General features: G+C 34.7%; 1 protein-coding gene across 2 annotated transcripts in view; it reads right to left on the bottom strand.

Moving 5' to 3' along the window:
- The window catches only part of KIF15 (kinesin family member 15), a 49,665-nt gene that overhangs the window by 16,762 nt on the left and 8,806 nt on the right, over positions 1 to 24,097 (bottom strand). For both annotated transcript variants that reach the window (XM_067561602.1, XM_067561601.1), the window contains exons 8-26: positions 23,103 to 23,312; positions 22,859 to 22,984; positions 21,509 to 21,631; positions 20,489 to 20,612; positions 18,223 to 18,314; positions 17,529 to 17,738; positions 16,632 to 16,809; positions 15,226 to 15,367; positions 12,593 to 12,734; positions 12,013 to 12,210; positions 10,852 to 10,959; positions 9,462 to 9,567; positions 8,167 to 8,332; positions 6,172 to 6,322; positions 4,965 to 5,050; positions 4,127 to 4,202; positions 3,744 to 3,830; positions 2,684 to 2,788; positions 1,400 to 1,522 (exon numbers count right to left, since the gene is read on the bottom strand). In XM_067561602.1, coding sequence (XP_067417703.1) covers positions 1,400 to 1,522; positions 2,684 to 2,788; positions 3,744 to 3,830; positions 4,127 to 4,202; positions 4,965 to 5,050; positions 6,172 to 6,322; positions 8,167 to 8,332; positions 9,462 to 9,567; positions 10,852 to 10,959; positions 12,013 to 12,210; positions 12,593 to 12,734; positions 15,226 to 15,367; positions 16,632 to 16,809; positions 17,529 to 17,738; positions 18,223 to 18,314; positions 20,489 to 20,612; positions 21,509 to 21,631; positions 22,859 to 22,984; positions 23,103 to 23,312 — 2,553 coding nt within the window. The remainder of the gene's footprint in view (positions 1 to 1,399; positions 1,523 to 2,683; positions 2,789 to 3,743; positions 3,831 to 4,126; positions 4,203 to 4,964; positions 5,051 to 6,171; positions 6,323 to 8,166; positions 8,333 to 9,461; positions 9,568 to 10,851; positions 10,960 to 12,012; positions 12,211 to 12,592; positions 12,735 to 15,225; positions 15,368 to 16,631; positions 16,810 to 17,528; positions 17,739 to 18,222; positions 18,315 to 20,488; positions 20,613 to 21,508; positions 21,632 to 22,858; positions 22,985 to 23,102; positions 23,313 to 24,097) is intronic.

The raw sequence follows: 24,097 nt of genomic DNA, 5'->3' as shown, positions 1-24,097 counted from the left end.
TCTGCAGCCCTAATTATAAGCACCTTGGGGTGTAATTTATACGAAAACATGATTGTTTTCCAGTTGTACTTACATAACCCAAATATCGCATAGATTAAGAAGTATGTTAGAGTGCAATGATTTTTCCTGTTGCCTTACAATTACCTTTTGTACTACCCTACAGATACTCCAGTTGGATTCTAATACTGCACCTGGACCTCTCATTCCTTGAGCCAGCAGGATTTCATCTCTCTATGGAGGTGGTTCAATTAGCTTGGGAAGGAGAAAGAGTACCTTGTAGATTCTACTGTCTAAATAACATCTTTATGTAGTTCCAAAAGAAACCTCTTCCCACTCCTCCCTGACTGGAAGTTAGTGGCTGTGGCACATACCCTCCCAGGAGGGGAGATCCTCTGGACTCCATGAGGAGCCTGGTGGACTCAGCTACAAAGAGTAATGAAGTATGAGAAAACAAAAAGTAATCTGCACTTTTGCTTTTGGTTTATAAAAACCTAGCAAAACGACTGCGGTTTAGTAAGCAATTCAGTTCTGGCTTTCACCTCACAATGACATGGTAATATAGACGCCAAATTAGTTAAGTCTACCATGAAGTCTGCGATCTTAATCTATTCCCTAGTGTAGTAGAGACTTATTCACAGAGGTAAGGAGGTTTGAGAAGAGAACAGTCTGTTCTGGTAGATACAGGAATGGTGTTATCTTGTAGAATCGAGGAACTATGTAGCCCTAACTGGTTATTTTATGAAGACTTAGTCAAACCTGAGCACCTTCCCCTTTAAGCTATAGGACATGTTCTACAGAATAAAGGGGATGGCAGTGAAAGACTGGATAAAGAATATAAAATAAAAATTAAAATGAAAAAGAATAAAGTTAATCAGACTAACAGAATCACTGAACTCTAACATACTACTTAAACTATGCAATATTTGGGTTGTATAAGTACAACTGGAAACAATTGTTTTAGTATAAATTATACCCCAAGTTGCTTAAATCTTACTCCAGCAGGTGGAGCTTTTGGTTAAAATTATACGTAAAGGAGAAGTTCCTCAACACAGGAGCACTGGAAAAAACGACTGTTAAATGTAATATTCTTTTACCATTTTGAGTCAATTATACTTAAGGACCTGAAACAACTCTCTTTAAACTCAACTGTATTAGTAGCTCTAATGAGAGTTGGATCAGGCCTTTGGTATAGATTTAAAATATTTAAGCAAATACTGAGACAATTTAATGGACTTTGCCAGGTCTTCCACTAAAACTCTTGTACTTTTCTTTCCAAGCAATGATATTTGTACCCAAGTGAGGTTAAATCCCATATAAATATTTTAAACAAAAATCAAACACGTCCAACTCATCTGGAGCAGAAACAATCATAATATGGTACTGATGTTAGCACTCTTACGTTAACTTTATTAGCTATCTGTTTTCTCTCCAAGGCTTCGCTCAGCTCCTCAATCTGTCTCTCCTGATCCTCTATGATTGCTTTGTTTTCCTCTTTTGCAGTCAGGGCAGAATTATACTTCCACTAAGAAAACAGCAAGGTTAAGTTTTAGGATTATGACTATGAAAGAAAGTTATCAAAGTCATTTGTTAAAAGCAAATGAAATGCTGCATCTTGGAGTCCTGAGATGACAGAATTATAAAATCATGTTTAGAGAATTATCTCAGATAATGGTACTAAAGGTACAGTGAATAAAAGTGTTACTAAATCCCACAAACTAAATTTTGCATCAGAACTGAAGTTGAGATATAAATTCAATGCCACCTGACTATTTTAAGATCAGATCTATTAGTGAACGTCAAGACGTCTTGTTCCTTTCCTAGTTCTGTAAATGGCATGTGCAACTATGGGTAAGTCAAAGGCTCGATCTCTTGCATTTGTAAAACAGTATGATGCTAACTGACCTCACAAGGGTACTGAGAGAATAAATTTGGAAAATACTTTGAGATCTTCCATGAAGGTTGCAATGAAACAGAACTATTTCCTATAGAATAAGTATGCATGTTGGGTGTACTTGATGTAATATGCATACTGAAAAATTATATTTTATATTCTGAAGTTGTATGTACTTTTCTGTGTTAGGTCCTTTTGGGTTCACAGTACATATAAAATATGTATCAGTTGCTGTATCAGTTTGCAATAAGACAAAGTAGAAAAGACAGCAAGACCATTCTTATAAAATAGGCATACTATAAAGCAGAAGACAAAAGTCTCACAGCTTCTGTGAGAATGCCCCATTCAGTAAGGGCCCACTCTTGCAAGCACTTATGCAAGCAAGTAACTTTATTCATATGAGTAATCCTATTGCTTTGTGTGTGCCTCCAAGACTGAAACCTAAGAGTTGTATCTCATACCTAGTTTCTTTCCTACAAATGGATTCAGTGAATTCAGCTTCATTTTGTGAACTCTCAAACCACTAATTTCTCAGCAAAATTAAACATGAATACGTCAGCTGATTGAAGCTCACATGAACCGAGTAGGCACCATGAGAAAAACTGCTCTCTACCTACCATGTGGAAAGAGTTCAGTTTCCAAGACACCCGCAGGCATAAACTGCTCAGAAGAATACAACAAAAAAGTTTCTTTCAACTAACCCTACTGCAAATTATGCTGTTCTACATCAATATATAAAAGCGTCATTTCATTCCATTTTTGTCACATTCCGCATTGCCCCACAGAACATACATTTATGTCTTCCAGCTCTCTTGTCAGTCCATCAATGTACTCTGTTTTGTGACTAATAGATGCCCTTAGCTCCTGGATCTGGCTCATTAAGTCAGATACAACCTCCTGAAAAAGAAGAAAAATATTGAACCCCAATATCACTGAACTTTGTTACTATTTAAATAATTTCTGCCCAGCCCATATTTCACTTTGAACCAAGAAAAATATTTTGAATTTTTTAATTACTTTGATTAGCATGTGAAAGAACAGTACTATTTTCATTGTTAAAAAGTGCCTTCCTTTACCCTAAGCTCTCATAAAAAGAGTTAAATAGCTTATTTACTATTCCAAGATTAAAAGGAAAAATATTATTTTGTAATGCAAACTATTTAGTCCCACTTTGATTGTCTTCTAGCAGAAGGTTATGAATGTTGCTGTAATAATCAGGCGGAAACTTACTGGAGTCAACCATCTTCAAAAAACCATTTACTAGATTCTGGATTTAGTGTAGCAATTCCCCCTGACCCAATCCCCCAACTTTTTCTTTTGTTATGAAAACAGAACAAGTCAGGAACTGATTTACCATCTGTGACAATGAGTTCCCATGTTATTTCTTAAATTTATTTTGTACACAATGATAAAAGTTATTCACTATAGGAGCTTTCAGAAAAGTGGTGTAATTATTTTAAATGAAACATGCATTGATTTTACTGACAACAGTTACAGTGAGATTCTTACTATATCATTCCTATGTTTTCTATTAGCCAATTCCTCAGCCAATGAGCCTGATTAAAAGCCCCTGTCAATCAACAGGTGATATGTTCATCACCTTGTGTAAACTGTTTTGTCCAGCAGACAGCACAATTCCCTTGTTTTTCCTCTTTTCCCTTATATCTCTACCCTGTTTTCTCTGGCACTGTGCCAGCCTTCTTTCCCCAGAGTCCTGCAGACCCTGTGCCAGATGTTGAGAGCACTTTTTTCACCTCATATCACAATTAGGAACGGCTTGGCTTCCAGCACTGCTGCAAAGAAGCCAATTTATTTTAGCACTTGTAAACCAACAATAGAAGTATTCCTGTACCTTGTCGGCAGTATTAGTCTTCTCCAGAGAGGCAATAACCTCTTCAGCAGCAGCCAGATTCTTTTCTAATTTCTGCAACTTTTCTTCCTGGAAGAAATTTTATTTTAATTATGGGAAGAGCCCTCATTACCTCTCGTGTACATTTAGTATAAACAGAACACCTGGAATACCACAAGAGTGACAGCTGTACAGCTTAATAGGCTGATGGTGCTAAAAGGTAGCATAGTAATTAAAAAGCTACTGTTCAATTCCTGACGCTTGAAAGCACTGAATTTGTTTTACTATTAATCTTCAGCCAGTTCACCAATAAAAGTTCTATTCCCTTTAATATACAAGAAATCCATGAAAACCCAATTTTCAATGATCAAAATATGCTTTTATACCTGCTGCTCACATCGTGTCACCATTTCAGAGGACTGTTTTTCCTGCTGTACATTTTCAAGTACTTTCAAGAGTTCCCTAGAGAAGAAGGAATATAGTCCTTTTAAGAGACAATCAAAACATAAGAAAAGACAGTTTTAACAAGGAACAAACTATGTAGGTTGGCCCTGGGTGCCATTTAGTTTTAAAGTTCTTCTACTATCAGCTGACTAAAGCTATTCAAAAACCTAATAGTTCAGCTTGTAGCTGTATATTGTAGCTGGTGCTAGAACTTTCACATACAGAGGAACATTTTTATAATGAAAATGTTAATTAAAAATAATTAAAAAGAAGCAGTGCTGTCTTTAGTTGGGTAAAGATATTGACTAAAAATCCATATAGTAATAATCTGAAGACAAAAATCTCTAATAGGGTTCTCTGAACAGATGTTTTCAGGTGACTGATGGTTTTATTGTTCCTTCATCAGCTTCTTATTGTTTTCTCTTTTTAGAAAGAGAATATCCATATTTCCTAGGATGGACATCTTGGATACTAAAACATTTTTCTTTTTATATCAAGAGATGAATATTGGCAATTACAAAATACATGAAAAGATACACCATGCATAGTGATTTCAGAGGTCTAAAGAACTCAACAGTCTTTGCGCCAAATTCATTCCTGGTTTAACTCCATAGTTAACTTAAAGGTGAAAATTTTCCACAACAATGCATTTAGAAGGTTTGCATTTTTATTTTTGGGAAAAGCAATGCATTTCAATAACAAGAGCTATAAAAAAATGAAACTTAGCATAGGATGAAACCACTGACTTCAGCTGTAAATAAACTCCACAACAATACTCACTTTGAATTATTTTCTTTATCTTCTTGTAATTGCAGTGTTAGTTTTTGATTACGTTCTTTTTCTGTTTCCAAAAGTTCCAAAAGATTCTAAAAGACATAACACAATTTGTTATAACAATTCTGTGCTAAGTACATTGATTAAAACATTTTCAATTCTCTTCTGTTAAAAAGCCTTTGGGTATTTGGTACCAAGATATTAATATAATACTTCTAAAAAATTATTTAAAACCTAAGGAAAGTTAGAAAGGAGGAAGAAAAAATAAAACAGCTCTGAAAATGCTGCACAAAGCATACACAAAACAGAAACAAAGAGGTCTTGAACTTTGCCCAGAATAATTCTAAAGATAAACTTTAGTGCATATTGACAAGTCAGCAATTCTAGTGTCACCCATCTCAGTTGTAATTATGAGAGATGGGAGTCCTATGGGTAGACTGGATCCTAAATTATTTAAGACTTATGGGGCACAAAATGACACCATTTTCTGATCTATAAATTAGATTTTAATTTTTTCAGTTATAATAGTCTACAGTGTTAACTGTAAAAAGGAACTTACAGTTTTCGGTATGTCCATTATTTTTTTAAATGCCAAAAGAGAAACCTTGAAATAAATTTGCTGATCAGACAGCCAGCATACAATGCAGAAAGGAGGCAAAAGCATTTGCAAAAGCCCATAAAGCAGCCTTTTTGCTGTGTTCTGCAATCACTGCAGTCTATGACAGGTTTTCAATGAAAGCAACAACTAGATGGCAGGGCAGTGATCTAACACCATGAAGTCATAAATCACTATGACAAGACCATTATTGCCAGTGTGTTGAAGCACCAACTTCCAAATATTTCAGAAATGCCACTTTTAGCCAGAATTGAAATCTGAACCCTTCAGAGTATGCCTCCCAAGATTCATCTCAAAAGTAATGCCCAGTTTCTTTACCAATTAGCCCATCTAAATCAAATTCCATCGATAGATAAAGATTTCTTTGGTAGACAACAGAACTTCTAGCATAATGTGACTGGATGTCTCTTAGCCAATGGATGCAAGAGTCAGCTGGAAAATTAAACAAACTGTAAATAACACCTTCCAGATAGGACCACTATCAAAATAGTGAATTTTTTTTGGCCTAACATTGGTAAAGTCATTTTAATAAGATGAGTTACGTAATGTGATTAAATGAGAGATGGGATTATACTGTAACAGTTTTGGCTTTCTTACATGAAGCTTGGTTTTCAGTTCTTCACTTTCTTGTTTGCGGTCTTCAAGCTGTTGCTTCAGCTGATCAGTCTCAAACTTCATTACTTCCTGTAAATTGTCATAGTCATCCTGCAGACTTGTTTTTCCTTCAAGAATCTTTTCACGTTCTAGCCTTCATTAAAAAATATTTTGATGTTATTAGTAAAGAAGAATTTGTCCTGGACAATAAAAAATACCCCAGATATTTTTTAAAAGCTATAGATCAGTTTCTCTCAACCTTTCCAAACTACTGTACCTCTTTCAGGAGCCTAATGCGTCTTGCATACCCGCAAGTTTTACCTCACTTAAAAATTACTTGCTTACAAAATCAGACATAAAAATACAAAAGTGTCATGGCACACAATTGCTTACTTTCTCATTTTCACTATATTTATAAAATAAATCAAATGGAATATAAATATTGTACTTATATTTCAGTGTATAGTATATAGAGCAGTATAAACTAGTCATTGTCTGTATGAAATTTTAGTTTGTACGGACTTCACTAGTGCTTTTTAGGTAGCCTGTTGCAAAACTAGACAAATATCTAGATGAGTTGATATACCCATGGAAAACCTCTGTGTACCCCTGGATGAGAACCACTGCTACAGATAATCCACAGTCTTGTTTTATAAAAAATGGATATCATGTCAAGACTTACAGGTTATGCCATTTTTATCACAATTCCCAATATATTTAGTGTCACTCAAATGTTTTAAGAGGCTTTGGTGGAGGTGGTGGGAGAGAGGCTGTGCTGTTTTGGGTGTACAGCCACTTCTGCTTTCCTCTAAAAAGAGTCATGATTTACAACCTTAAAGATTTTAAGTGGAACTTCAGTCACCATCAATCATTGCTTGTCTGTTGATGGTAGTCACTACTATCAGACTAGCCCTGTATATCCACACAGCACATTTATTCAGTCACATTTTCTCTTACTCACGTATAGTTTATTTATCTCACAAGAGCTTTCTGCATGTTATAGCTTGATTTTTCTTTTAAACTGTAGGCTTGAGAAATATTTAGGTCTCTTAATACTTAAGATTAAAAGTAAAAAATTAGCAGGGCTACGCACCTGCTGACAAGAATTATGAAACACAGAATGAATACAGAGCCTGTAGACTGGTATTCACTAGATCACCTCTACAAGGGTCAGTCTCTCAATATTTAATTGGGGTAGCAGTGAAACCATGTAATCAGTTTTGATGCATGGTTCTCTGTTTTCAGTATATTGCTTAGAAGATCCAACGTAAGACGTACCCCATCAGGATGAAATAATGCAGTCATGCCCACTTGCTTAATGGAGAATTCCCATGCACCGAAACGAAATTATGTTACTTTAGTATGTATGTGCCTGTTTAATATCACTTGACTGTCAGATTTGCTATTGAATGATAAATAAAGCCTTACCAGTTTCCCGCTCCTAATAGCACTTAATGTCACTTACAGCATGTAGTACAGACAGATTTTCAATCTTGAATTGCCAAACTTTAAACAAACTGAATTTAAATGCATGTTTTCCTTCTAGCTATATGGATTTTTTGATGCACACAACTATGTGAAGAAGTGACATGGGCAGACTAGAGTGAGGCTTTTAATTTTAGCATTAAAGAATTGAAAATAACATGCTGCCTCAGCAAATTCACTCTACTTAAGGGAGGCCAGAACACTTACTGGAAAAATTGCATTTTATGGAAAAATGCTATGGGAAACTGATGTTGAAATGAAGGGGGCTTCACTGTAGTATTTCTGTTAATTTCATCACCTTTTTTCCTATCTTCTAAATATACAGGAAATAGTTGAGCCTGTAAAAGCAGAATGCATATGTACCAAAGAATACAGTGGTCAACTTGAGCTCTGCTTTGTAGGAATGATTATTTAAAGGGAAAGTTAGCACGTATTAGCATAGAATTAAGATTCCGGAGGCACTCTCATGTAGAAGGCATCGAAATGTCTACTAAGAAGGAGCTGATGACATACTTAACATTATCCAGTTGGAGTTGTACATCCATATGTCTCATAGAGAGCTGACTCATTTCCTTCTCTTGTTTTTCTTTGAAGGTGTTATACTCCATCTTTACAGCAGACAGCTCCTTGTCTGCAGACTGCAGGACAATACGCAAGTCATGGATTTCACTTTTTAATACTGTCAAAAACATGCAGAAATGTATAAAGGTTTGTTAATTTATAAAACTGCTCACCTCCCGATGCAATATCAGGGATTTCGTAGAATTTTATGTGAAAATTAAACAAAACTATACACGATTTCTCAGTAAAAATGGCCATTTCCTCAAAAAACTATGGAAAAAAATCTTAAGGAAAAAAGGGGACAAAGAAGAGTCAACGAAATACTGACTTGTAGAAAAAGTGTACAGAATCAAAAGGATGCTAGGATGTAATTGTAACTCTGAATTGTAAACTAAATGTATGTTAACCCAATTTAATTTTATTGGCAGTATAATCTTGAGGGTTGATTTAGAACTTGCTTATTGTTTAGAAGAAGTGTTCTCACTTTTTACTATATTTTGTATTTAAAAAAAATCCCACATGTAATCTTAAGTAGGCTTACAAGTTTACCACACTTGAGTTTTAAATATTCTGAACTAATCATGTATGTGTGGTCTAATATGGAAAAAGCAAAGTCTAACTGCTTCTATACTAGCTGTATCAGGAAAGTGAGTTCAAACATGACTGTATTTCTAGTTGTCTAACCAATCTAACTGGAAATGTCAAAAATACATAGGTGTGCTATTCTAGGCCCTCAGAATATAATACAGACAATCTAGTAGACAGACGCCAGTGGGAGTAAGACAAGTGAAAAAGTTTTGTAAAAGTTAAAATGATAAAAGGGAACAAATAAGGAGGAATGTTAAAAGTTGCTCCCAAATCTGGGATTGCAGCTTGGTAGAATGATCATTCCTTTTCCTTTGTTATTTTTAATTATTTTAACCTTCTAAAACAATATTCCATATGTAGTTAGGATGAATCATCTACTTCCATTGTCTATAATTAGAGATCCTGTGATATGGAGGAGGGCATAGTACATGATCTGGTGGTCTTTTCTGGCCACCTTCCTTCTTATTTGTTCCCTTCTACCATTTAAATTCTATGACTAACTATGCAGGCTGCTCAATAATAGATAGGAAAAATTACTCTTAGGACAGAATCATACTCACAAACCAACCAAAACAGTTATTCAGTATTTGCCATAGTAGCTTCAAAACATGAAACCTCTTGAGAAGTTCACACAGCATTTCAGTGCCACAAAGACTTACTATCAGTCTTGCTTTGAGTGTCTTGAAGTTGCATTTTGAGAAATTGTATCTGTCCAAAGAGCTCCTGCTGTTCTTTGTTCCATTCACTTCTCTCTGATGAGAAAAGCTTTAGAAGAGAAATAAAATTTAAAAGTGAAAGGGGAGTAGAGGACTGTATAAAGCATAGCTGAAATCACAGAAATATTTTTATGTGGTATGTGTTTTCCAGCTACTGACTATGTAAGATGCATTTCTCTGTATGCTGGGAAAGTTGTTTTGGATATTTATAACCAAACCAAGCACATTAATCCTGAACATTCAAGTGTTTTATGGTTGTGAGTAGCGCAGTAAATTGGAAGTCTGTAGAGCAAGAACTACTGAGATAACTGAAGAAGCAAACTAAGGTTAAAAAAAGGTCCTATCAGCATCACTTTAAGTACCCTTCACCTGACAGTTTAGAACTTCATATCCGTTCCCAAGCTGAAGTAGTGGAAGGGTGTGGGAAGACTGATGCTCTTCTCTATTGATCCCATCTTCCCTTTGCCACACCTATCTTTTCTGCTTCTCCACTACAACTCCCACTACATCACAAAGAGAGTATGCCATCTGCTTTATGGCATTACCTAAAATCTAGTCCTTAATTTTACTGTGAAATCACCATTTATAAAGGTCTGCATATCAACAAAATTGAATTGTATAACTCAGTGGGATAATTCCTTCCACCTATATTGCGTATTTAGTCTTCAGTGCACTTTAGAAACAATCTTCCCAAATTCAAGATAGAGAACTACTTTAGGGAGGTAAGGGGGCTGAGAAGTGGTTAAGGTCAAGGTCACAGAGAGTGTTTGCTGTATTGTAGGTGTTACACAGTGCATTGTGAACATAATGCAGAAAAATATTCCACACAACTATTTTAGTTTTGGTTAGTTAGGCTGAGTAGATTAACAAAACAAATAGAAAAACAAAGACTACTTGAAGAGGACTTGTAAACTTTATATATAATGACACTTTTGTTCATTCCACTACCAGAAATATTTTTAGCACTGCAAAATTTTGAGGAAAATATTTTGTGACAACTGATAATTTACCACACATCTTGAAATCAGACAAAAAACCTCCACCACTATGCTTCTTGGGTGCCTCATCATTTATTCTTTTACTCTATGATCAAGCAATTTTAAACATTTCAAAGTAAGTTTTAGAAGGCACTGATGCTCGCTGTTGTCTAGCTGATCTCTTTCTGCTCAGTTCTGGTTTTATAATTTTAGCAGTATTGCCTCTTAAAAATCCAAGTAATATTTAAAAACTCACTAAACGGGGGGAGGACAGAAAATAGTTGAGAAGTGTGATTGATATTCACATCTTTTGTATATACTCTCTCACAAAAATCTGCATTACACAGCGACCTCACCTCCTGCATTTGTGCGGAATGATGCTCCAGTTTATCAATATGTTGCTGAAGTTTTATATTTTTACTTTCTTCCTCATCTAGCTTGATCTGAAGAGTGCTCAGTTGTTCCTGTAACATGGTAGACATGCATAATTAGAAAGCTTCTCTTCCACTATTTTCATATGGCATATGATCAGCCCTTCTGTGTACACCAGTACACAAATCTTGACTATTTTAAGTCTTTATGACCTGAAGCAAGGACATTCAGAGATAACTGCTGGTTTAACCGTACCATGTAGATATCCGATACGCACAGTGAAGTTCCAGATCGCTGGGAGATTTCCTCAAAGTAAACTAGAAACCTGGGACCCAATCCTGAAAACACTTACGCACATTCTTAACTTTAGGTACGTGTGTATAAGTTTGATGGATCAGGCCCCTCCATTTAAATTGCTCTTCAGAATAGACAAAAAATGGACTAGAAATTCCTGGGAAGATCTGTGAGCTATATTAAATGTTTGAGGGCATTTCAGCAAGGAGTTCTGTTACATACAAGTTTTCATATCAATGAAAATGAGAGCCACATTACCAAACTGGCTCAGACACTTTGCTGCCTTCTTCTATGATAAAAGCATCTCTATGCAGGAAATTTAATAGAAGGATAAAAGGACTGAGGTTTTACATACAGTTTTTAAACAGGCTCGCAAATAATGCAGTCTCTTCTAGCTTTGAACTAAGCCACTGTTTTGAATGGTGGTGGCACCTCTGCACGAGTCTCCCTGCGATTGAACAGTTTGGTTTGAGTATTCAGGTTTAAAAGCCCTGGAGTGTGCCATTTCTGCTGAACTAAGATTTCTCACACGATATAAATGAATAATATGTTGACAGAAAAAATGCATAACAGGTGTGAATTAAAATACTCAACTCTCTTAGTGGAGCATACACCGGAAATGCTAAAGGTGATTAAGAACACAGTATAGCATGGTACTAGGCATCACAATAATTTACTACAATATTTATTAAACATTTACTTATGTTTTATAAGTGAATTGTTAAATTAAAAGCAGTTATTTTTGGTGAAAAAATTATATTACTCAATGACTATTACAATATGCCTTTGTAAAAATAAAATAAAATAAATAAAATTACATGTGCACTTCCACTCTTATTCTGTAGAGTTACCTGCACCATTTTGAGCTCCTCTGCAATGGCCTCATAAGCTTGTTCATTCATTTCTGGAGGAACTGGCTCATTGAAAATATCATCCACCACTTCCCCTGAACTCTGAATATCTATGGAATCACACACCAAGATTCCAGGGCTTATTCGTGGCACCAGACGAGACCTTAGTTGGTAAGCCTTTGTCGGAGTAGTCATGTTCTGTTGCAGAAATTATGAAGGAAGCATTAGTTTAAATATAAAATAGCCACAGATTATAGTGTAACATATTTTATAATTTTATAATCAAAATACAGGATAAATTAAAACTGTCAAAACTAGTCAATAGCATTCCACACCACTGCATGTTTTTCTGATTTGCAACTCAGTTACAAGCAGTAGTGCATCAGGAAGTATATTTCTGAACAAAAAATAATTTCATTATGATCACTAAATCACACAGTGATCTTATATACTGAAAAGCTATAAGTTAGGCAAGGGATCTTACACTGTGATTTTTATTAAAGAAATCCTTTATTTCATCCAACTCAGATGTAACGATATACTGCTGTATTTACAACCTCTCATTAACAGATTCCAATACCTTAATAGTTTCTCTATGCATTTTATTCAGTTGAGAGACTTCATGACGTTTGTGTGCCTTGGTTGCCTCCAAAATGTTTTCAAGATGCTGGTTTGCTTTCTGAAGGGATTGAAGTTCTGACTCGATTTCCAGATGCTTTTTCCTGTTTAGGCATAATATTTTACCACAAAGCCCAAAAGTCATCAGGTACTCTCTCATCATCATTAGTCTGACAGTAACGGTGCCGTGTGATTACTATCATACTGAAAAACAATTATAGCCATTTTCATCCTAGCCATCAAAATATTCCAATTTTCAGACTATGCTATTTATAGGAACAGTGGACCCCATTAAAAGAGCTATTAAAAAACTTCTTGTGATCACATATTGAAAAAAATACATGCCCACTTAAACAGTCTTAAAACGGGAAACTCACTTCTTCCTTTACCCAGCAATACCTGAGTTTAGAGCTTTGTGTTTCCTCTAAAGAACAAATGACATCACCCATACCAAATATTTTTTAAGCATTAATGATGTTATCCACAGTTACATGTGAATCAGAAGCCAGAACTGAAGCTTGGCAAGATTAACAATAAACTCTAAACATTCTTTTTAAGTACGGTTAAAATTACTTGTAGAAGTTTACTAAATATTACATAGTGAAAGATATTCCTAGTTTTGTATGCCAGTAGTGTGATAGCTGGCATCACTGGCATGACTGCAGTGTCAGGAGTCTTGTGCAAACATGGATTGTTTGTATAACTGTTTAGTGTTATCACCATCCACTTTCAAGAGTCAATGGCACTTAATAAGCATCAGTGAGAGCAGGACCATAGTTTATTGCTGTTCAGGACAGAGTGGAAAATGGTATCCAATGTGTTTGCTGAACCATTAAATTTATGGGTAGAACTATTTAAGCTTAAAGATATGGGTTCTTTGTATGCAAGTTAGACATCAGGATAAGATGAAACTGAAAATTAGTTTTGCCATTGTTTAAAGTATTTAGATTTGTCAGCACTCCTTACAGCCACGAGTGTCTTTTTCTGTGTTTGCACAACACTCAGCCCACTGTCAATGTTTAATAATAAAGATAGATGAATATTCATCTACTAGTGACAAAGTAAAATATACACACAAGCAAGAACATTATGAACAGAACAGAAACATACATATAGGAAAACATAACAGGTAATATACCAAAACACAAATATACCTGTCACTAAGTTATATCACTCAACGCTGACTCAAAACTATACAGCCACCATTTATATGGCTGCAATACGTTGCTCCATACAATGGTCTACTGATAAAAATTGGCCCATTAGGATAATTTATAAATGACTGTCTACTACATTACTTAACACAAGTGAGGAGATAGAATGCTGTATACCAGATGCTTTTAAAATTGCACTTGGACACTATCAAATTCACAACGAAGTCCAAGCACATGCAAATTTAACCAGTAGGTCCACCTGCTTTTCAGGATATGTTATACTTGATGGAAAAACTATTATTGAATAATTATTGAATAATCCAAATGCAGATACTGTCCAGACCCATCAGGCTATTCTGTATTGCCTTGAAGAAGGTCCAAGAATTAAATATCATGGACACAGTGAATACTATACAGAAACCTGTGAATGATGAGAGCAGACCATTCTGTATAACAGATCTAGATTTCAAAACCAGATGGATATTATCCATAATATTATTTAGGTATTATAATTTTATTTTACTTTTAAATTAATCTGTGTTCTGACTCCAAGTCAGAAAATGGTGGTAGAAATGGCTTTTTAATTTATATTAAAGCAAGGCCAAAAATTAACATATGGCCATGTGCCTCAGTTTTTGGGATCCCAACTTGACATTTTAAAGAGGCCCCATTTCCAAAGGACAGATGCATCCAATGCTTCCTGATAATCAAATCCCTTTTGAAAACCTTGGCCAGAAGATCAAATGACAGACACTGAAAATAGAAATGAGAAATACACAGTTGTGTGAAACAGAACAAAATAAGCACAGAGAAATGCTTTAAGACAGTCACAGCAGCAGCAATATTTCCTTTTTATGTAAGTGAAAAACCACAGCCCAGAAATTGGGAGAATTTGGGGGGGGAGAAGGGGGTCAGACTTCAAATTCAGTTGTCTGTTATCCATGGGCAAGTGATCAACATTTCCTTTCCCCCAGTCTTGTTGGATTTCTTTGTACTGCAGAAAATCAAGATTATAATCTCCATTAAAAAGTAAAACACAATAGGTTCAATTGTCCCTGTAAAACCAAGTGGACTTCTACTATACAGATCAGGATTTGGGGAGACCATACACCATAGAGATCTGCTTTGCAGGGACTCCATACATCCTAATATGTTTGGAGCAGGGTTTGGAGAAGTGTTTGGAGCAGGGTAAATGGATCTGTAACTGTACGTGGTTCATGTGATGTCTGTGGACTGTTGCTCCAAGGACTGTGATGAAATGAGGAGGATTATGTTTTCCCTTTCTCCCCTGACTCTGGTCCTCTCTAGAAGACACATTTACTTGGGCTGTACTCTGGATCCAGGATTTCACCCTAAAGGAATATGTACATATGTCTATTCTAGAAAAATATATTTTGCAGAAGAAGATTAGTTTAAAACATTCTACATTGTTTCCTCTCACTTGGTTAGCTCTTTAAATTCTTCATATTCTTGTTTTGAACTTGCCAGTTCACTCTGAGTATGCAGCAGACGTGCTTTCAACCTTTCAAAAGATGCCAATGAATTGCTTTCAGTTGATGTAGTGGTGGAATACAATTGATGACCTAAGAAACAAACAGATACCCTCTGAAATCATCCTGAACAACTCTCAATCATAATAACCTCTATCAACAAAATAAGGACAATTCTTTGAACATTCCAGCAACTCAGACTAAGCCAACTGGACACTAACAATAGTCCACATGAATATAAACACTATCATTATTTTTATTTGTATTACTGTAACACCTAATCATAAAGCACAATCCCACTGTGCTAGGCGCTGCGCAAACAGAGAAGAGAAAGACATCCCTGCCCCAAAGAGCTTACAATCTAAGCATAAGACGAGATAACAGATAGATACAGACAGACTGATGGGGAAAAACAGGGAAACAACTAGAAAATATTGATCAGTATGATAGAAAATGGTTGCAGCACACCAGTAGCTTAACCCAGTGGCTCTCAATCTTTCCAGATTACTATATCCCTTTCAGGAGTCTCATTTGTCTTGCGTACCCCAAGTTTCACCTCACTTAAAAACTACTTGCTTACAAAATCAGACATAAAGAGACAAAAGTATCATAGCACACTATTACTGAAAAATTGCTTACTTTCTCATTTTTACCATATATTTATAAAATAAATCAATTGGAATATAAATATTGTACTTACATTTCAGTGTATAACATATACACCAATAGAAACAAGTCATAGTCTATATGAAATTTTAGTTTGTATGACTGCTAGTGGCTTTTTATGTAGCCTATAATAAACCTAGGCAAGTATCTAGATGAACTGATGTACCCCATGGGAGACTTCTGCGTACCTCCAGAGATACATGTACCCCTGGTTGAGAACCACTGGCTTAACCATTGTCAAGCTTTTCATAGGCATCACAAAAAAGGATGAAATAGAGAACAAATATGTATTCCAAAGTACTACATAGGACTATCACAGGCACTGAAGATGGATGCTTTTTAAGAATGTTTTCAACACTGCTATGTGGTAGATTAAACTGATGGAGAGTTTAAAAATTAAAATAAGTTTTGCAAAAGCTTTTCACATTGAATTGTGTGCATTTTGTATTATGTTTAGATAAACAGAGAATGCTTATGCAACATCTTAAGTTTTTAACTAAAATACATTACAAACATGAATTTAATAAAGAAGAATGTTAAACTATCAAATTCATATGATCACCAGAGGCACTGCCATTTAAAATATTTTAAGTGCTAATGAAAATACTTAGGATTTCTCAAAAATATGCTAATTATTACATACTTAATGAGTATTATCTTATAAAAGGAATATTTCAGAGTATATTTTTACCTCCACTATTTTTCTCTGTGGTTGAAGCCTCCAAGAAAGCTTTTTCTAGTTCTGCAATGGTCTGAGCATCAAGTTCTTCAGCTCTTTTCACTGACTGTAAGGAACGAAGTCGTTTGTTCTCCTCTCTGAGGCTGTGATTCTCCATGGCATACTTAGCAATTCGTGGGTGTTGTTCCACCTATGCATATGTGACATGCAGATATTTGTTGAAGTATTGCAAAAAAGCAAAGTAGTTACAAAAAAGGCTATTTCATGGAAGATTCAGTATATAGGGCAGCCAACCTGTCACCTTTCACAAGCATTACATTGTAAAGGAAAAGAAAATGAGGGCTTCCCTAAACCAAAGAGGACTGTTCAGATATCTTAAAGAGCTGGCAAACTGATTTTATTACTTCACTGGAATTTACTCTCCAAATGAGTAAGTAATGGTTAAGGGGACAATCAGAAAAATTCCATTTTTAAACATTCTGTTGGAATGTAGGAAGGACATAATTTTAATCCTGATCATTACATATGGGTTTCTCCCTCTAGAAACATTAGTATCACAATTTAGCCTAGAATATGTAGGCTCAACTACAAAATTATTAAAGTAGTCTACCTTTCTGTTCTATTTTTTAAAACAGGGCTGAGTTTCCTAAGTGCCGTGGTAAGAGCTTTCTTTACCATCAGGAATCCTAACAGTGATTTAAATCAAAGAGCAAAAGCACAGTAATTTCAAAGTTTAGAGAACTGGGTAGATTATGCCCATGATAAATTTTACCTTTGATCTACATACCAACAATGATCAAGGTCAGTTGCTTCATTATCTTTTAAAAAATAAAGAAGCTCTTTCTTTTTGCATTGTTCATTAGCTTCATCAAATTGTTTTGGAATGAAACAATAAGTAAAAATGTCTACCTGTTCTCTCAGCATCTGCAGTTCCTCCCTCAGTTCATTGATGAGATCATCCTGCTCTTTGGGAACTAAACTGCCACAAGCTTCTTTGTGCAGTCTCTCCAGACGAACTATATGGTCCTCCCGGAATTTAACTATCATTTTATTGGACTGAATGAATTTCTCCTTTTTGCCACAAAGATCTTCTAGTTGAGCAACTCTTTCTAACAAAGTCTTAAAACAATAAATATACTGATTTAGTAGTGGGGAACAAAAAAGGACAGTAACAGACAATCTCCAAATAGAAGATGTACATATCACAAACAAGTTATACCATACTACCCATAATAATATTGTATGTAAAAAATTAAAACAAGATTTTATTATCTCATTCATATTTTTGTAAGTGAAATTGACCGTGTGACTTTAAAAAAAAAAAAAAAAAAAAAAATCAACTCTGGGGCACAATCTGATTATTAATCAAAATTTTCTTGTGTTTTTTCTTGATATCAAACTTGGACATTACCTTAAAAATTCACAGTTCTACTAGTTTATAATATCTCTTTCTGATGACTATACTTTACTCTTTGTAAACAGAATTTTTTATTTAACAATGCAGGACAATCTAAAATATAGTGGGCTTCAGTAGGCTTACTCATCCTTAACTTTAATCAAAAAATAAGCAGGGCACACTATAGAAAAAGCAGCGAGTTCTTACCTTCTTTTCACTTTCAGATTTCTCCAAGAACAGCATTGCCTCAAGAAAGTGGTTCATGTAATTTGTGTTTTCCTCACCTTGTCCAAGAGCAGCTTAACAGAAAGTTAAAGAATGAAACATCATTTTTATTAAGATACAAATTATTTAAGTTTTTCTTCACGTTTAACTATATTCATAGTGTTTCCAACACTTCATTTTTCCTAGAATAATGCATAGAACAACAAATGTATGGAAATATTATAATTATAGAACACCCTCTCATAATACTATTACGGTCTGTCAATTTACGAAATATAAAACTTTATTCATACAATTAAAATTAGCATACAAAGTTGTACCCAGTGAGTAAAGGGGTTTTGAATTTAGCTTTAAAAAAATTAATGTATTCAGCTAAGGAAGTATGCAAAATATTGAATTAGCTTAAGATGCTTTTTTTTTTTTTTTTTTTTTTTAGGATTTTATAACCTGAAATTGGAATTAATAATATTACATTCTGTGCATAATAAAGTGAACTATTTTAGATTTTTATAGAATACCAATCACCATGATATCTAACGTGCAAAAAACGGTCCCATTATGATTAGAGCTGAGTGAATAATTGATTTTTCAGCTTGGGGGCTGAACCAAAAAAATGTGAAAAAATTCTGACTTGACTCAAACAATTAAAAACTTTTTTTTCTTCAAATCAAAAAAATCAAAAAGATTGTGTTTCAAATCAGCCAGAATATTTCAAGTTGACTCAAAAGGAATTTTTTTCAATTAGTTTCAAGTTAGCGCAAAACATTTTGGTCAATTTGAAACAATCTTTTTGGGTTTCTCATTTCATTTTTGCCCATTTCAGGTGTTTTCACCCTTATGTGTGTTTATTTTATTGGACAAATTTTAAATCAAAATGCTGTTTCAAATTGCAAACATTTCAAAATGAAAAAGTTGAAACAAATGGCTTTAAAAAAATTGTTTTCAACTGAAGCCATTCGTCGAATTTGACAAATAGTTTCAGATACCAAAAAAATCAATTGAAAATTTTTTTGCCCACCTCTAGTTTATATATAAATGCTATTGTGTTTTAAAATCAGCTAATAATGATGCTCCATATCTTTATTACTATAACTCAAAACATGTGTCAAGATTCTTAATTGCTCAGACTACACAAGTCTATTGTGTCAGCTCTCACAAAATTTTCCCTTTTTTAAAATGTATACAATCATTTTTAACAGATTTAAAACATCATCTTCTACTTTTTCCAGATTCCAAGCTATTGGCAACAGAGGTAATATGAAATTGTTGTGATTTCTGCCTATATCTAGACATGACAGCATGAGTGACTGATTCAATATCACACGTTAACCATTACCACATATTGTTTTTATGATTTAAACTCTGAACCTGTGCATAGCAGATGTATACTTTTTTTTTTTTTTTTTAATTTTTGCAAAAGCTGAGCAAGGATGTTTTATATTAGTCAAGTCTTAATTGTAGTAATTCCCAATGTTGTATTGAAATCCCTTGTGTTTTGGCAAGATCAGGCCATAATTGGTACAGGAACACAAGATGAGAGTAACAAGGCCAAGATTACAACCATAGTAATAAAATACTCTGGGGTAGCATATTTCACTCAGAGAACTAAGCTTTATGGGAAGCTCTGCCACAAGATCTGTGCAGCAGGTACAACAGTTCAGTGAAAATCTACTAGAAGTAAAGTTTGAAGAGTAATAAAAATCCAATTATTAACTTTATTCTTTATTGTACTGTATATAAGCCTAGCCTTTTATTTTCATTCCCACAAAATATTTTTTCCTAGAATTACACTGAGAAATGAACAAAACAGGAGTAAAAGGAAGCCAGAATCAACAGGCTTGTGCAACAACTTATCTAGGGAGGAAAAACAAAACCCTTCCAAACACTGACAATCGTAAAGAGACTGTTTGGGGCTTGAGTACCACCACTTTTATGAACTAGAAGGTGGAAGAAAATTCTAGGTTTTAACAGCAAAAAATCAAACTATGATAGAAGTTTTGCCTAATGCACAGAGTATGGTAAGAGTAAAATGAAAACAAAACAATCATTAGGCTAACAGAGTCCCTGCAAAATTAGACACATTTGCTATTACAGTTGTGTAAAATAGTAGTTGTGCTTAAGCCAAATGTAATCTTTAAGGCATACAAACTAAGCGGTGCTATTTGTTCAGCAAGTCAATAACTGAACAATTTAAAAGCTCCTTTTCACTCTAGAATGCTGGAGCTTTCTGTTCTTTTATTTCTCTTACCTCTTGAAACAGAAATATCCTGGGTAGACTGCCTTAAATTAAGTAGAGCAAGCTGCTCTTTCAATTTCTTTACTTCAGCCTGGAGCTGGCTCACATTCCCTTGGGTGTCTTCGTTTATCACAGCCTTTTGTAGGAATTTTAAAAGAAAATATTAAAAGCAATAAATAAAATCTTTAAGATTACATTTTTAATATGAAGTAACATCAGAAACAACTTATCCTCAAGGTAACTAGAATCAAAATATTGGAAGGCAGTAGATAATTGCTTTGCGGGTTTCCATTTTAAAGGAAAAGGATCTTTGGAAACAGGACAGAGCTCAATTTATTTTTCTAATATCTTCAGCTTCAATAGTTGCTTAATAGTTGAAAATCATGGACACTTGAAAATTTAGTCTACAGTTTGCTGAACTAGAATGTAATTCTGAAATTTTTAAGCAGAACAAAGGCAAACAGCATGTAACAAAGACTACATAGCTGCAAAATCAGAAACCAATATATATTCAGCCTATTCAAGATGCAGAAAGAACTAGAAAGATGTCCCACCTTTAAACAGGTAATGCATATTGTTTAGCCCCAAAATTTAGGTAGGAAAACCAGAGTATTACAAAGCCTAAAACTTTAAAATAAACATGAAAACAATTAATTAATAAAACTGTTTGAATTTACACATTTCCTTGGAATGCTGCAAACTCAAAGAACAAATAGCGCATGAAAAACAAATGAGAGCAAACAGTATATTTCCATTGTCCATTCTGAGTGCATTATAAAGGATAAACTGCAGAAATAGTGAAAAGTAAATTACATATTTTTTAAATAGTTAGTTTTTGTTATTCTAAGATGTCTTTATTAAACCCAAGCAAGCAAATTTGTTTTTTTTTAAATATGATTTTTCATTTGAGTTAACCCTAGTAAACAAAAACGTTTCATAAAAATGAATTGATTCACATATAAAAATACAATATAAATGACAAAATACTGTATTTAAGTCATGAAAATACAGATATTAAATAATTATTTTTACCATGTTTTTAATCAACTTTGCTCGTTGAGCAAAATTAAGAGTGGACAGAGTTTCACCAAAACACCTGGATCCAGGATGAACATTTGCAATTATGCACGTTTTTGCATTACCTCCAAGAGAATCCTGTTTGAAAGATATGAAAATTGACTTCAGTTGCAGGTTTTTGGTTAGAGCTAGAAACTAATACTTCCTTTCACAAATTGTCTGGTATGAAATTTTAGACTAGAATGGGTTTACTTGAAAAATCTATATTAGTTTATGAAGTTTTATTTCAAAGCTGGTTATGAAAGGAGGACACAACCCTAAATAGAAATAAGAGTTTGATTTCAAGAACCTTAATTCTGTTATTCTGTGAAGGTATACGTAATTAAATGATGATCATTTCAGAAATTTGGAACTGGGCATTGTGCTATCACTGGCAAAAGGAGACTCAGGAAATCTGTAAAAGGATATCAAATCTTTCACTTTAGATCTCTGGTCAACAGCAACTTAAAGTTATCATTACCCTGAAGGCCAGCCATTTGGTTTCCTATGTGAAATGTGTTGATCACCTGGCTCCATGTTCTACTTGATAAGTGTCAATATTAAAAAAAATCATTCTCCTAGATATTTATTGGTAGTCTTAGCAGACAGGCTGCAAATCAATTGATCAAAGACACAGAACTAACCTCTCACTGTTAGATATAGATATTCAGATATGTCAGTATTCTTTGTTGAATGCTGACAGTGCATTTATATCTGTACAGAATAGCAGTGGTGCTGGAACAATTTTTATACTGGGGGTGTTGAAAGCAGAAATTATGTATTTGGTTTGTTATTACTACTTTAAGCTAGGAGATGCAGCAGCACCCCTAGTTCCAGCATCTATGCAAAACAGAGTAGCTAAGATACCACCAAGACACTTACAATCTAAAGCCCAAACTCTGCAAAAAGACTCACAAATTTCAGTGGTATTCTCTCTCTCACACACACACACACACAGAAGGCATTCATTGTAACAGCAATAGAATCTAATATCCTTTTGTTGTCTGCGTATTATCAATACCTTTTTCCAAGTTTCCCTTTCTTCTTCAAAAAAAACTTTGAGCAGAGGAAGAAACTGAATGGTTTGTGTTTTTCTGATCCCTAAAATTCATCCTAAGACCTTGCTATAGGCAAAGGATAATAATTTTGAAATCCTATAGCATGTAGAAATTGATTTTCCAAGAAGTGCTAGCAGAAGTGAAAACAAGCAACCCAATTTTACAGCACTGAGCTCAGTTTTTCTCTTCTCAGTATAAAAATCAATTATATAAAAATCAATGTTTTCTTTTAAAAACTATTAAATGAAAACTGAACATCAGATGTTACCCGTAGCAGAAAAGTGAGCTTGGAGTCTCTGTAGCAAATGTGCCTTTGTTTTCCATTACCCACATCAACAAGGGCTGTGATCACTTGGCCCAAGCAGCTTAATGACCGGTTTATGCTACCTGCCTCCTAAAACATACAAGAGAGGAAAGTGAGAAGACAATTGTCCTGATTAAAACAAGGCTGTTTTTAAAAAAATCTTTAACTTAAAAGAAAAAGAAAGAAGCCACAGATATGTAACACCAACCTTTAACCTTACTCCTTCAGTATGGGTATCTTTTTGTCTCTCCGACCCTGCCAAATCCACCAAGTTCAGCTGGGAGGATCGGATGTTAACAACCTCACTGTTCTTCTCCATCGACTCTACAGTGATAGTGAAGACTGCATGCGACCTTGAGGATTCTCTATTCATTGAGGTAGATGCTACACGGCGATTTCTCCAGCCCATAGTTAACACCTTAGCAGGAGGAAGAGACACCAAAATAGCACTATCTAGCATATTTCAGAGTGATCCCAACATTCAGATACAACAGGTGAGACACAGAGTAAACATATTCCAGTATGAGGTCATTTAATAAACCATTACAACCACTGACTTTTAGCACCAAAGTATCTTTATATAAAAATATAATACAGTTAGAAATCCTAATGAGTATCACAGTTTTAATGATTTGAACATTAACTTGTAGGTTTAGAAATAATTGAATATTCACTTCCTTTTTATTCCTGTCAACCCAATTCCATGTTTTACAATTTCTTTAGTCCAAAAATTGGAACTGCTACATTTTGACTACCAACTCACTGATACATCTTTCCAAGTATTAGATATTCTTTGCTATATAAAATGTCCATTTGTTTTCCAAAGTTCTATTTCCCTTTTTGAATGTTTTATTTATTCAAATATGTTCATGTTGTACAAGTAAAACCTTTTAAAACCACAGATAAGCCATGTGCTTCTGATCATTAGAAGAGAAAGGGTATGTCTACACTGCTGGGCCTGCACAGATCAAAATGCAGCAGGATCAATTGAGTGGGCTGTGGGGATCTGCTCAATCGATCCCAGAAGTGCTCTCCAGTCCACACCATTATTTCACACTCCCCCCCTCCCCCCCCCCGGAAAGGAGTAAGGCTTCGTCTCTAGTCAACGTAACTCAGTGGGGACGCCGCAGTACAGCAACGTAAGTAAGTTGACGGTAGTGTATACCAGACTTACTCAACATCTGGATGTACAATATGAGGGAT

Source organism: Emydura macquarii, unplaced genomic scaffold, assembly GCF_026122565.2.
Source record: "Emydura macquarii macquarii isolate MOO-44397 ecotype Brisbane River unplaced genomic scaffold, CSIRO-AGI_Emac_v2 contig_2422, whole genome shotgun sequence".
NCBI lineage: Eukaryota > Metazoa > Chordata > Testudines > Chelidae > Emydura > Emydura macquarii.
The sequence above is the reverse complement of the archived record's forward strand: the minus strand, read 5'-3'. Positions and strand labels throughout refer to the sequence as shown.